Below are 12123 nucleotides of genomic sequence, written 5' to 3'. Positions count from 1 at the left end.
TAAACGATTTTGTTCGGTATTTTTTACCCACGTATACATATCTTTTTTTTTTTTTTTTTTACATATTTTCAACCAAAGAAACACATGATATAGCCCAATGTAAGTTGTTATGGTAGCCTTAGCTTGTTCTGAAATGATGAGAATATTTAAATGACTAAAAATGTAGGCTATCTCTGAAACTTTATTTAAATAATGAATAATTTGTTTTCATACTATATTGCTATGTATTAATTTACATAGGCATACTGAGAAAATGCCATATATTAATATGCAATGCCTTCTGTATGGCATTTATTTTGTACAGTTACAGGAGCACAAATGCGGGCTCACTTTTACTTCAAGACACCGCATTGAACGAGGGTCCGTACATTTGCACTAGACAATGCAAACAAGCCTAGACAATGTGCTTTATATTAAATTAAATGATTTTCGTTTTACAAATTAATATTTGGCTGTAGAAGTATTGTCTTAATAATTTAATCATAAAGGGAAAGACGTGTAACGTTAGCTTAGCTTGCGTTTTACCTCATTGCTCCTCATTCTGCATTTACAAATAAATAAATAGGCCCACTGAATTTGTTTTTTAAACGGTCATATTTATAAAAAAGCAACAATATATGTAACATTAATAAAAGCAATATAGAACGAATTAATTTTCGTTTTACAAATTAATATTTGGCTGTAGATGTATTATCTTAATAATCATAAAGGGAAAGACGTGTAACCTCCTCATTCTGCATTTACAAATAAATAAATAGGCCCACTGAATTAGTTTTTTAAACGGTCATATTTATAAAATAGCAACAATATATGTAACATTAATAAAAGCAATATAGAACGAATTAATTTTCGTTTTACAAATTAATATTTGGCTGTAGATGTATTATCTTAATAATCATAAAGGGAAAGACGTGTAACGTTAGCTTAGCTTGCGTTTTACCTCATTGCTCCTCATTCTGCATTTACAAATAAATAAATAGGCCCACTGAATTTGTTTTTTAAACGGTCATATTTATAAAAAAGCAACAATATATGTAACATTAATAAAAGCAATATAGAACGAATTAATTTTCGTTTTACAAATTAATATTTGGCTGTAGATGTATTATCTTAATAATCATAAAGGGAAAGACGTGTAACGTTAGCTTAGCTTGCGTTTTACCTCATTGCTCCTCATTCTGCATTTACAAATAAATAAATAGGCCCACTGAATTTGTTTTTTAAACGGTCATATTTATAAAAAAGCAACAATATATGTAACATTAATAAAAGCAATATAGAACAAATTAATTTTCGTTTTACAAATTAATATTTGGCTGTAGATGTATTATCTTAATAATCATAAAGGGAAAGACGTGTAACGTTAGCTTAGCTTGCGTTTTACCTCATTGCTCCTCATTCTGCATTTACAAATAAATAAATAGGCCCACTGAATTTGTTTTTTAAACGGTCATATTTATAAAAAAGCAACAATATGTAACATTAATAATAGCAATATAGAACGAATATAGCACGAAAACCCACTGCCAGAGAAATTCCTTCACCGCCACAGCACTAGACATTTTGGAATGCATAAACAGAAATACAAAAGAACAGAAATTCCAGGCACTTCAGCCAATATCTTTGCCGTATTCTTCATGTTTGATTTTTTGTACATTCTGCCACTCACAGGTGCGAAAATGCATACGTCAAGAATTCGTCAAATCCTACAGTACAATCTTGTCGTGTGTGACTGCGTATGAATTATTTTCGCATAAACTCACTCGTGTCGTGTGCGAGAGCTCACGACGTTCGGACCGTCAGAATTCGCACCGTGTATGCCCCGCATTGTAATGTTTGTTTATTTCACCTCTATTTGAGTTGAATGTCACATTGTAAAGTGACTCTGTGCTTAGTTCCTGCTTTGTGACTGTAACATTGTCTGGTTTAACTGTCCACAAATCATTCAGAGCGTTCTGTAAGTCCAACGCTGATGCGCTGACTGGAATCGGTCCTTCAATATGCAAAACAATACCAGTAAACAACACAACAAAAATGATCAAGGAAAAGGAAAAGACTGAGGAGTCCAAATGTAGAGGATGGTGAATTAAAATATTTGGAAGAAGGATAAAACATAAAACAAATACAGAACAACAATAACTTAATTTTCACAATATCTGTAGTGAGTAAAGTACAGTAATGCACCTGTTTTCTGATCTCTGTATGCCAGAATGTAATACGTGTTTTCACAGATGCTCATAGAAAAGCAGTTACTGCTGATTCTCAAAGTTTGCTCCTCTTGGATGGCGCTTATTGGTGCCCATCCTTCAAGACGAATCACCTAAAACATCACAAAATATTTAAACACAAATGCGTACAGTAGTTTATATCTGAGATTCACATTTACAGTTTTAGACGTACAGTGCTGATTATGAATTTCTTAACACTTTTAACTTCCGAAAACTTTACCTGTTTCTCTGGAAAAACATAATAGTTGGCTTTTATCTGCTGTTTCTCATGGATGGCTTCTGAAGTCTGCTGGTCCGTGAAAGGACTGATGTCTTTGAAAAATGACACATCAACTGAAGCTTGATAAGAAGAATAATATGTTTGCACTAGAATCTCAATGTAGTACCTGCAGCACATTGGAAGCAGCAAAGCATTTTTTATAGATGAGATTGTTACGTATGATATAATATTGTAGAAAACAATAACAGGTTACACTGAGAACACATATGCTTTTTTATTTTGCATTTGATTGAATTTCACCAGATTTTCTGATCTGAAAACTTAAAAAAACACTTACGGTTTTCCCTTCTCTAAACGCATGACCGCTGACCTGTAATTGTACGTAGGGTAAGATACAATCCTGACCTGAAAAAGTATCAAATTATATCAACCTTAAATTAAATATTACATTGTTACATGTTACGATAATCAATGGCTTATAATTTACATAACTGGCTGGGTTGATTACTTCAAATTAAATTATAAAATGTTATCATTGGCATACTTTATCCTGTGGAAGACCTGTCTTGCTGAAATAAAGCATGCAGCGATGTCCATTGATTTGGAAAGAGTAGTTATCAGTTTCCGTCGGAACAAAGAAACCACTCAATCGAGCCACTAAGGTACTCATTTCAGCAGGCCACACATATGACAGGGAATCCACCCATTGCACAGAATAACCTGACATGCTGGCATTATAGTTCAAAACATCTTCTAGATAGCTGGGATTACTGTCATTCCACATCTCCATTTTTAATCCTCTGCTGCCTGGAAACACAACAGTTTAAACATCATTAAATACAACTAGTATTTCTCAAGCACATCATTAATTATCATTATGTAGAATATGAATTATGTGATAAAAACATATGTCTTGTACATCTACAACCCCCCAATCTGCAGCGACGTTTTCAACGACACAAAATAGTTACCACACAATATAAATATTTGAGAAAAAAAGATCATTGCAACATTCATGAAGTAAAATCACTAAAAGTCTTCCTTCCGCTGGATAAAATAGTCCATAGCTGAATGGCCATTTCTTAATATGTATTCTTTTCTTCTGTGATTTTGCAAAGTCTGGTTTCAAGAACACAAGTACAGTGAACGCATGGATGTGTTCTTGAAATCGAGGAAGAGCGTAGAACCCAAGACGCTAAACTCAATAGAATGTTTCATTGCAACACCAGCACCCAGCAGCAGTCCTATGCCTCTGCCATCTTGGGGTGAAAGCATAGACTGTAAAAAATATGGATGTAGTGTCGTTGACGTCACCCATTGGTTTGTGAAGATAATTTTTTAAGCTTAAAGTAGGCGTTGCCTGCCGTCGCCATCTTGGCCGCGAATCACTTGCAGATAACCGAAAATGGCTAAAGAGGCGGGGCAGCTGAGGTGGCTGGTTGCAGAAACCACGCCCGCCTAGCTCGATTCTCGTGACACCAGTGGCAGTTCACCCCTCACTCAAGTGGCCACTCCCTTAACTATGCAGAACTTTAAGGCTTAATGTAATTTAAACGGATGAGTTACAAAAAAAGTCCCATAAGACATTGCGGCACAAGAATGGGTGAGGAAGAAGTTGCTACTCATAACTATATTTTTACATGTTCCTAATGACAATAGCCTAAATATGCATCTCTAAAAAACGGCAATGAAGCCAAAAACCCACATTAAAAAATTACTGTTTGTGTGTCTCAAAATATTGTTGTTTCTAATGGTCAAATAAGAGATATAATTCATTCACAGTTCTCACGTGTACAGTGCGACATTAAATGATAAAGGGAATTTAAGACAGATTGTTATGGCGCCACAGATCAGATCTCAGGTTTTTACCTGGAAACACTGTCATGTTGGTCCTTTCATAACCAGGAGTCGCACAGACTATCTTCTCATCCGAAAAGGTTTGAATCTGACATGCTTCACCTAAAGGAAAAAATACTATGAATTTATTTATCCCTACATCAAATATTTGTAATTATTTTTAATAAATACGTTGGTCTGTATTGGTTGTTTTTATAATTTAAAATTGTAGTACATGTGTTTACAAAGCATTCAGTCTCATCGTAAAGGAAATCTGATGATGAGGAAATCTGACCTTTTGTGGTACAAATAAGTGCAGAATTGTGCATATTTTTATTGTGTTTTGCACTGTTAATTTTACAGTTTACATTCTATTTTAAATCCCAGATTTTCCGTGTGTACTCTGTGATTTTGAACACTGAATAAATATTAACCACTGACATAACATCAGGTTTACCTCCTACTAAGACCACAGCTGGTAGGTCAGTCTCATCAAAGTAGTGCCCCTTAATGGTCAATGATGTGCCGCCCAACACACTACCCACAGACGGGGAAATGCCTGTCACCTCTGAAACACACATTAAAAAAACAACAGGCCAAGGTTTTCAAATAATCTTGTTTTGCAGGGAATTACATTTTTTTATTAATAGGAAAAAATTTTATACTGTACCTGCGTATGTCTGGAACATGGCAAGCTTGTTCAACGCTGAAACCCTTAAAAGCACAAGATCTGGCAGACTCCTAGAAAAAACTCAATGTTTATAATGACTTTCAACAACATAAAATGCAAAAACTTTAGTGTAAATTTGGTTTAAAGTAACATCAAACTCCTCTGACCTCCCGTATTCACCATCCAGAATGTAACTGAGATTGTGATGGCCTGAAGACCAAGATAACAAAAGTTTCTTTAACGATGATTATTATTATGTTTAATATTCTGTTTGAATACTAAATTCCTCACCAACATAAGTTCCTGTCATTTTGCAACTCATGTATCCTCTATTCTCATAGTTCAATTTCAGGCCATACCTGGGAAAGAAAGCAATTTATGCAGTTTACATTGACCTTTAGCATTTATATTGTTGCACTTCACATTTGCTTACTTTTCATTTGAATCAGGTTTCAGTAGTTCACAAGGCATGCCACCCATGTATGCCCTGTTTAAAAAAAAACATTAAAAAAGAAATCAGATCAAACTATTATCATGGCTGTAAGGATCAAACTAATATTTCAATAAAATAATTACAGTTCATTGTGTATTAGATTCTGACCTCACAAATCGTATGTTATCTCCATTTAAACTTCTGTCTGTACTGCTTCCATACACATCAGTCATAATTTGTCCTTGCATTGTCACAATAGTTCCTATTCATTGACATTAAAAACTATAATTGTCCAGTAAAGCATAAATGAGTTATTAACAAACAAACTATAACTAAGAATCTTACCTGGAAGACCTGACAGTGGGCTAAGACTTTCAATGGTGGGTGTTTTGTACAATTTACTCTTTAAAAACACAGATTTTTGTAGTAAATGTGTTTGTGGTGTATTTTAATATTTTGAAAGAATAAGAGCTTGTTGTAGTAAACAGTTTACCAAAGTATTTATCACTCACAGAGAATATGCAACTGCTATACCAGTAATAATTACACCTTTGAATTGGCACACCATCCACACTGACCCGCACCACATAGTAATCTTCAGGCATAGCTCTGCAAAAGACAAAGCAAGCACTTGTTGTTGAAACATGACATCATGTATTAACCTAAGTTCTGCTCTTGTAGTAAACATGCAGATAATAAAATTGAATCAGATTGACAAATACTTAGTCATTAAATAGTTATAGTAATTTAAGAAATTAAAAACAGTAATATAAGATTTCCAAATAATGATTATTTGACAAAAAGGCATCTTCTGGCTGGAAATGACACAAGAAAGTGGGAATATAAAAAATGCACAGTCTGAAGAGGCACAGCAACGTGGGGCTCAGATTTTATAGAAAAATCCCACGGACCTTTTACAAACTTTCCTAAAACATCCAGAGAGAACAAAGCATTTTAATAACGATTGGAATTTGGTAGTGTTTGGGTCTTGTGGACCCAGGGGCTGCACCTCAGTGATTGGTTTACATGCCTAAGGTGGGAGGTGTCTCTTAACATTGTGTGAAGTTTGCCTAATTTATTGTTACATTTTATCATTGAATGCTGTTTTTATGGGAGTGAGACCATTGTCCCAATCACACTGAAACACTGAACATTTAGTTTTTTGTGCATGTAGGATGTAACTTTTCATATACACAGTTCCGGTTGGGTGCTAGGAGAGCCGGAAAGAAATGCAGGTGCAGAGAGGGCCAGATATTTGTGTTCATGAAAAGAGGTTCCCCGGTATTGAGTCAGTTAAATGAAAATCTCATTTCAATCCGAAAAATAAGACTGATTAGCTCTAACTTGGTCGGATAATCAAGACACAGTCCTACCAGCTATATTTATGTAACCGGTTCAAGAAGCAATAACTTGAATTAATTGGCTAGGTGAACAAGAATTTGGTTATGCACAACTCTCTTAAGGTACCATCACAGGCCCTGTCTCAACATACTGTATGTTTGTCACTCTAATCAGTAAAAAATAAGATTAATGAAATCATGCACATGACATTATATTAATTCTGAAGTATTCTATTGTGCAGAGGTAGAAAGTAACGAATTACATTTACTCACGTTACTGTAATTGAGTAGTTTTTTTGTGTACTTTAACTTTTTTGAGTAGTTTTGAAAATCTATACTTTTACTTTTACTTAAGTATGTTTTATTTAAAGTATTGTACTTCGCTACATTTTAAATCATATCCGTTACTGAGTAAAAAAATATTTAAAAAAGCAAGGTGATAAAGACGCGCAATGGATGATTGATGGGCGTGGGAACGCGCAAAAAAGACCATGTAGATGGACGAGACAGGCGCGCGCTAATGCAGACCCGCCTCAGTTCAAATCTTATGAAAGAAACCCCTGGTCATATTTAAGCGACCACTTTCCACTGACGCAAAGCAAGTTTTTCATTTCTATGAAAAGTAGGATTCATGCTCTTGAGTACGAAATTGCCACCCGGTTTTTACCGCTCATTTGCACAACGCGGTTTTAAAACCATGCGCTCTATCTTCCGAGGTCTACAGCTTCAACGTCCTCGAGAATGCGCAGGTCATATGAGAGAGAGAGACAGAGAGAGAGAGAGAGAGAGAGAGAGAGAGAGAGAGAGAGAGAGAGAGAGAGAGAGAGAGAGAGAGAGAGAGAGAGAGAGAGAGAAGAATAAAGGTCTGACATCAGGTACCCAGGTCAGGGAAGCTAGAAGACAATAAACATGTCAAATTTGGCACTCATCTCATTATATGCTAATTTAAACTATATATAGTTATAACAGTTTTTTAATTATTTTACATAAGCCTGTGTTTTCAAAGCTGGAAAAAGTAGGCAATTCCTTGCCTTGTACAGCACACAATTTGTTTAGAGTGACTGGATTCTTTATCAACATCACAGGGAATCGATCTTGTCCAAGACACCAGAGTCACACTGTTGCCAACGTTTGGGTCATCTGCATTTAAATTGAACTGACTGGCTTGAGCAAAACCTGAGGACAATTAATCAAACACTTAGAATTTCTAAGAATTTTAGAAATCACTTAACATTTGTATAGCCAAGGCGCATTAATGCAAAATCCATTGCATTAACAAATGCAATTTACTTTTTTTATTGAGAAAAGGTTTTTTTTAATATACCTGCCCCCTGTATGGTCAGCCTTGTTCCTCCATTGACGCTTCCATAAAAGTTGAGTAACTGGATAATCCGCTGCGCTCCTAAATGACACAGGACAAGAGTAGTAACGAAAACTTTTAATTGAAATATATTTAATGTCTGTCTTGTTTGTAGACTGACAATGTTGTGATATCACTAAAAGGGTCAGAAATATAGCATGATACATTTTGGATAGTAAGTAAGTTGCAGCTGATATGAATAAATTTAACCTGAAGAAAGTGAATACCTGCAGAGCTCCACAGTAATATAAAAACAGCAAGCGTCAGATACATCTGCCACCCCCTGTGACCCATCTTCTCCAAAACTCACACCTCTCACACCTCAAAGCAATGCGACCAGCACTTCTGCACCAAAAATAAAGGGGTTAATACTTGTGTTCACAAGTGTCTATTAGATTACTGTTAGAAATCTTTTTATTTCCCTGCATTGAACTGTTAAGATTATATAGGCTAATGTAGCACAGTTTCATAATATTAATGAAATTTAACCTACAAACCCTACATACAGTACTGTATGTCGTATTAATTATTAGGGATCACAAATTAAGAAATACAATTTTCCTTTTGACATATAAAAGTGCTCCTGTATAGCTCAGAGGTAGAGCATTACGTACACAAATCAAAATGTCATGTTTTTTTTTTAACAAATTATAACTTTACTAGTATGATTAAGCCAGATTGTATAAGTGAGGAAACTGTTGTTCATTACCATTCAAGTTTTTGTTAATACAAACTCAAAATAATCATTGCAGACTGAAGTAGTCAACTACTTGAGTCTATGCAAGCACTACTCTGGTGCAATTACTATGTTACACTGAAAAAAAAATGATTTATTGAATTTAATAATTTTTTTAAGGTAAGTGGTTGCAATCAATTTATTTAAGCTACATTTAAACAAAAAAGATTAGTAAAGTAAAATGAAATATAAAACTTTTGTTTAAATGTAGCTTAAATAAATTGATTGCAACCACTTACCTTAAAAATGTTTATTAAATTCAATAAATCATTTTTTTTCAGTGTAGTTTGGTTCAATTGAGTAAGTTCAATAAGAGGTTAGACATTCTTACATGAGAGATTTTTACAGCCTCAGTTCTGTCATAAAATATACAGAGACAGACAAAAATTTTTAAGATGATAATTGATTAAAAAACATAAAAAATTAAGCTGATTATTTTGAATCCAGCATTAGTCAAAGTGCTTTTTAAACATGGTGCATAACAAAATTTGTATTGTTTTTAATGTGAAAACATATTTAAAAAAACATTAGAAACTAAAGACAGTTTATGACCCCTTTAAAAGAGATTAGCCTATTAAAAGAGAACAAATCATGCTAAGTTAAATTAGCTTTTAGAAATTTAATGTGTACTGTTTTTCAAAATTTACATTAATTAATATTCAGAGACACATACCTGTAGCTCTCTTGAAAAACACACACACTAATCTTACTAACACAACTTACTCTATTTATAGTACCTGCCCTCAGGGTGGATACAAAAGACAGCATTTTCACTTTGTGTGCCAAACAATCTAAAAAGTGGCAGTTTTCAAGAACATAATATATTTTTGTTGACACTTAATTTAATTTGCCATGTTGATTATTTGTTGAGTAATTATGTTAAGCATAATAATTGATCTAAGCAGATAAATATATTAATAATATAACAATAATTATTGTATTAAAAATAACAAAAAAAAATATTTGTCTGTGGCATTGCTATAAAAAACACGTTATTTTTAATGTGTAAAGGTGCTCAGTGCTATTTAAAGTCTGTGATTAAAATTGTTTAAATATTTACTTTCACTTTCTGTTATTATGAAGGCACAAAAAAATGTAAAAATTGGGAAGGGTGGAGGCTTGGAGATCACTGGTATAATTGCCTAGAAAATTAAAAATGGATAAAAACAAGTCATATAACCCTGACAATCACACAGATTTTTGTGTCTTTTGTTTAATTTATTTGTTTCTTACTTGCCAGGGCCCGGTTCCCCGATAACACTCACTCAACACGCACTAAGAAGACCCAAAAAGATATATCTTAGCAAAGTTGTTTATGTTCCTAAGTGAGTTCCCCGAAGTGTCCCTTAGGAACTTCCTAACACGCTGCCTCTAAGTTCGACATAACAATGTTGCTGTCCCAAGTGAAGGTGCTGAATTATTTGCGATCGATCGCTCAGGGATCGATTCTCCACTTCACGCGAAGGTGCATTACAGCGTTAAGAAAGACAACACGCTCTATACAAATGTAACATTACTCAAATTATTCCAGTAACATTTATTTTAACACAGTTTAAGTTATCCGTCAAATATAGACTATTAATTAAATTATCAAATTGTCAGTAATACGGGTAGACGAACCGGGTATTCCTCGCTAATCATCAACGTTAAACATGGGTTTAACGACTTTAAAAAAATATTTAATACACTTTTATACTAATGGTAATGTACTACGATCAGAATTGATTTGCAAGCAGCTGCAGTTACTTCCTTTTAATGCGGTATTGCTGGCCATTGTTTAATGTTTTCAATAAAAAGCAATATCTACAAACAGGGCTGCGTTCCCCGAAACCTTCTTAGCTCTACGTCGTTCTTAAGTTGTACCTTAAGCTGTACCTTATCGTTAATACGTGTTTCCCGAAACGTTCTTAGTTACGTATCTCTTCTGTAAGTCGTTCGTTCGGAAGGTTGGTCTGGAGCAATCTTAGCTATACCTTATCCCACTTGACTCCGCTAGGGGCCATGACTGTGATAAAAGCTTGTGTAGATTGCAGTCTATATAACTAAATATCTGTTTAAAAAAAGTTGAAGTACACTCCGTGTTAAATTAGGCATTTTTTATTTATTTAAATAATAAAACATTCACATAATTAGACATTATTACACTGATGGTTGTTAGATTTTTTATATTTTTTTCCAAAGGAACATCAGCTGTGAACTATTATTACAGGCTAAAGAAACTATTAAAAAAAGATTTTGGGTGGAGTAGTTGGTGAAATTATGGCAGGCAGCTATACAGCGAATCTTACTATTTTATTTGTGCATTTCAAATCCGTTAAATCTTTAGTTTACCGGCTATTTTAGCTGCAAATAAAACAAATCAAGTTAAAAAATTGCATGCCACGGGAGCACATTCATCACGAAATCATAATTGTTGATTTTCCTAAATATTATTATTGATGTTAATTCGACTTTGCATCGAAGTTTTTTTAATGTTTTATAACTTTGAGGCAACTGCATGCCATATTCTTTATAAACATTAAAAAGAAAATGCTCCACTTGATAATTGCTTGTATAAGGTCAACAAATTTTCCACATTAAAACTAATCAAAGCTTAAACCTAAAACAATCATACTATATATTTATATATCATATAATATATATTTTATGTTATGTTTAAGGTAAACAGACAGGCGCGGCTCCAGAAATGCGTCCATTAAGCGTTATCCGCATTGTAAACGCGCTGCTTGCGCAGTGTCCAAACACATAAACACGTGAACTAATGAACAACAATTTGTTTTTCTATATTTTAAGTGTAATGCCAAGCCAGGTGACTTGCACGACCCACCTTAATTCCCTGTGCAATGCATTTATTGGGAACCCCTCATATAAATTATCCTTTAAAGTGAAGGAATAATGGATGCATTGGAGCAGTTTATGCATTATACTTTTGGACATGAAGTTGCGAGTTTTGCACGGGTTTGATATAAAATAAAATATACAAGGTTTATATTTAGTTGTTTGCAATTTGAAATATTTTTACCAGATATTCCTAATAAATGTAACTTGAACTATTTCTGAAATGTTTCTTTAATAAATAACACCGCTCTCTGATAACGCAGCGAAGTACCTATTACATAAAGTGAACAATTGATTGTCGAGCAATCGATATCAACCTATTCAGAACCATCGCCATGGACAGCACCTGGTAACGTCGTACGTAAGAAAGAATACCTTAAGAAAGCCGCTAAGGTACAGTTCGGGAAACACGCCTAGAAAAGGTAAACCTGTAGTTAAGGTTTAACTTAAGAGTCTTCGTAG

General features: G+C 34.1%; 1 protein-coding gene across 1 annotated transcript; it reads right to left on the bottom strand.

The window, feature by feature from the left end:
- Nucleotides 1-4655: 4655 nt before the first annotated feature.
- LOC141351617 (fibrocystin-L-like) lies at nucleotides 4656-8381 on the bottom strand. Its single transcript, XM_073858724.1, has 9 exons — nucleotides 8315-8381; nucleotides 8052-8129; nucleotides 7759-7903; nucleotides 5900-5996; nucleotides 5733-5790; nucleotides 5556-5649; nucleotides 5388-5441; nucleotides 4955-5025; nucleotides 4656-4852 (listed from the first exon to the last, which is right to left on the bottom strand). Exons 1-9 carry the CDS (start codon nucleotides 8379-8381, stop codon nucleotides 4656-4658), a joined length of 861 nt encoding a protein of 286 aa, XP_073714825.1.
- Between the last annotated feature and the right edge of the window lie 3742 nt (nucleotides 8382-12123).

The sequence above is a fragment of the Misgurnus anguillicaudatus genome, chromosome 20 (genome assembly GCF_027580225.2).
Source record: "Misgurnus anguillicaudatus chromosome 20, ASM2758022v2, whole genome shotgun sequence".
Classification (NCBI taxonomy): Eukaryota; Metazoa; Chordata; class Actinopteri; order Cypriniformes; family Cobitidae; genus Misgurnus; species Misgurnus anguillicaudatus.
This window is presented reverse-complemented; position numbering and strand designations above follow the sequence as displayed.

Coding starts and splice junctions, on each gene's coding strand:
- LOC141351617 (XM_073858724.1), bottom strand. CDS start 8,381: ATGGGTCACAGGGGGTGGCAGATGTATCTGACGCTTGCTGTTTTTATA. Junction 5,997..7,758: donor CAAATTGTGTGCTGTACAAG/GCAAGGAATTGC, acceptor TGTCTTTTGCAG/AGCTATGCCTGAAGATTACT. Junction 5,442..5,555: donor GATAACATACGATTTGTGAG/GTCAGAATCTAA, acceptor TTTTTTAAACAG/GGCATACATGGGTGGCATGC.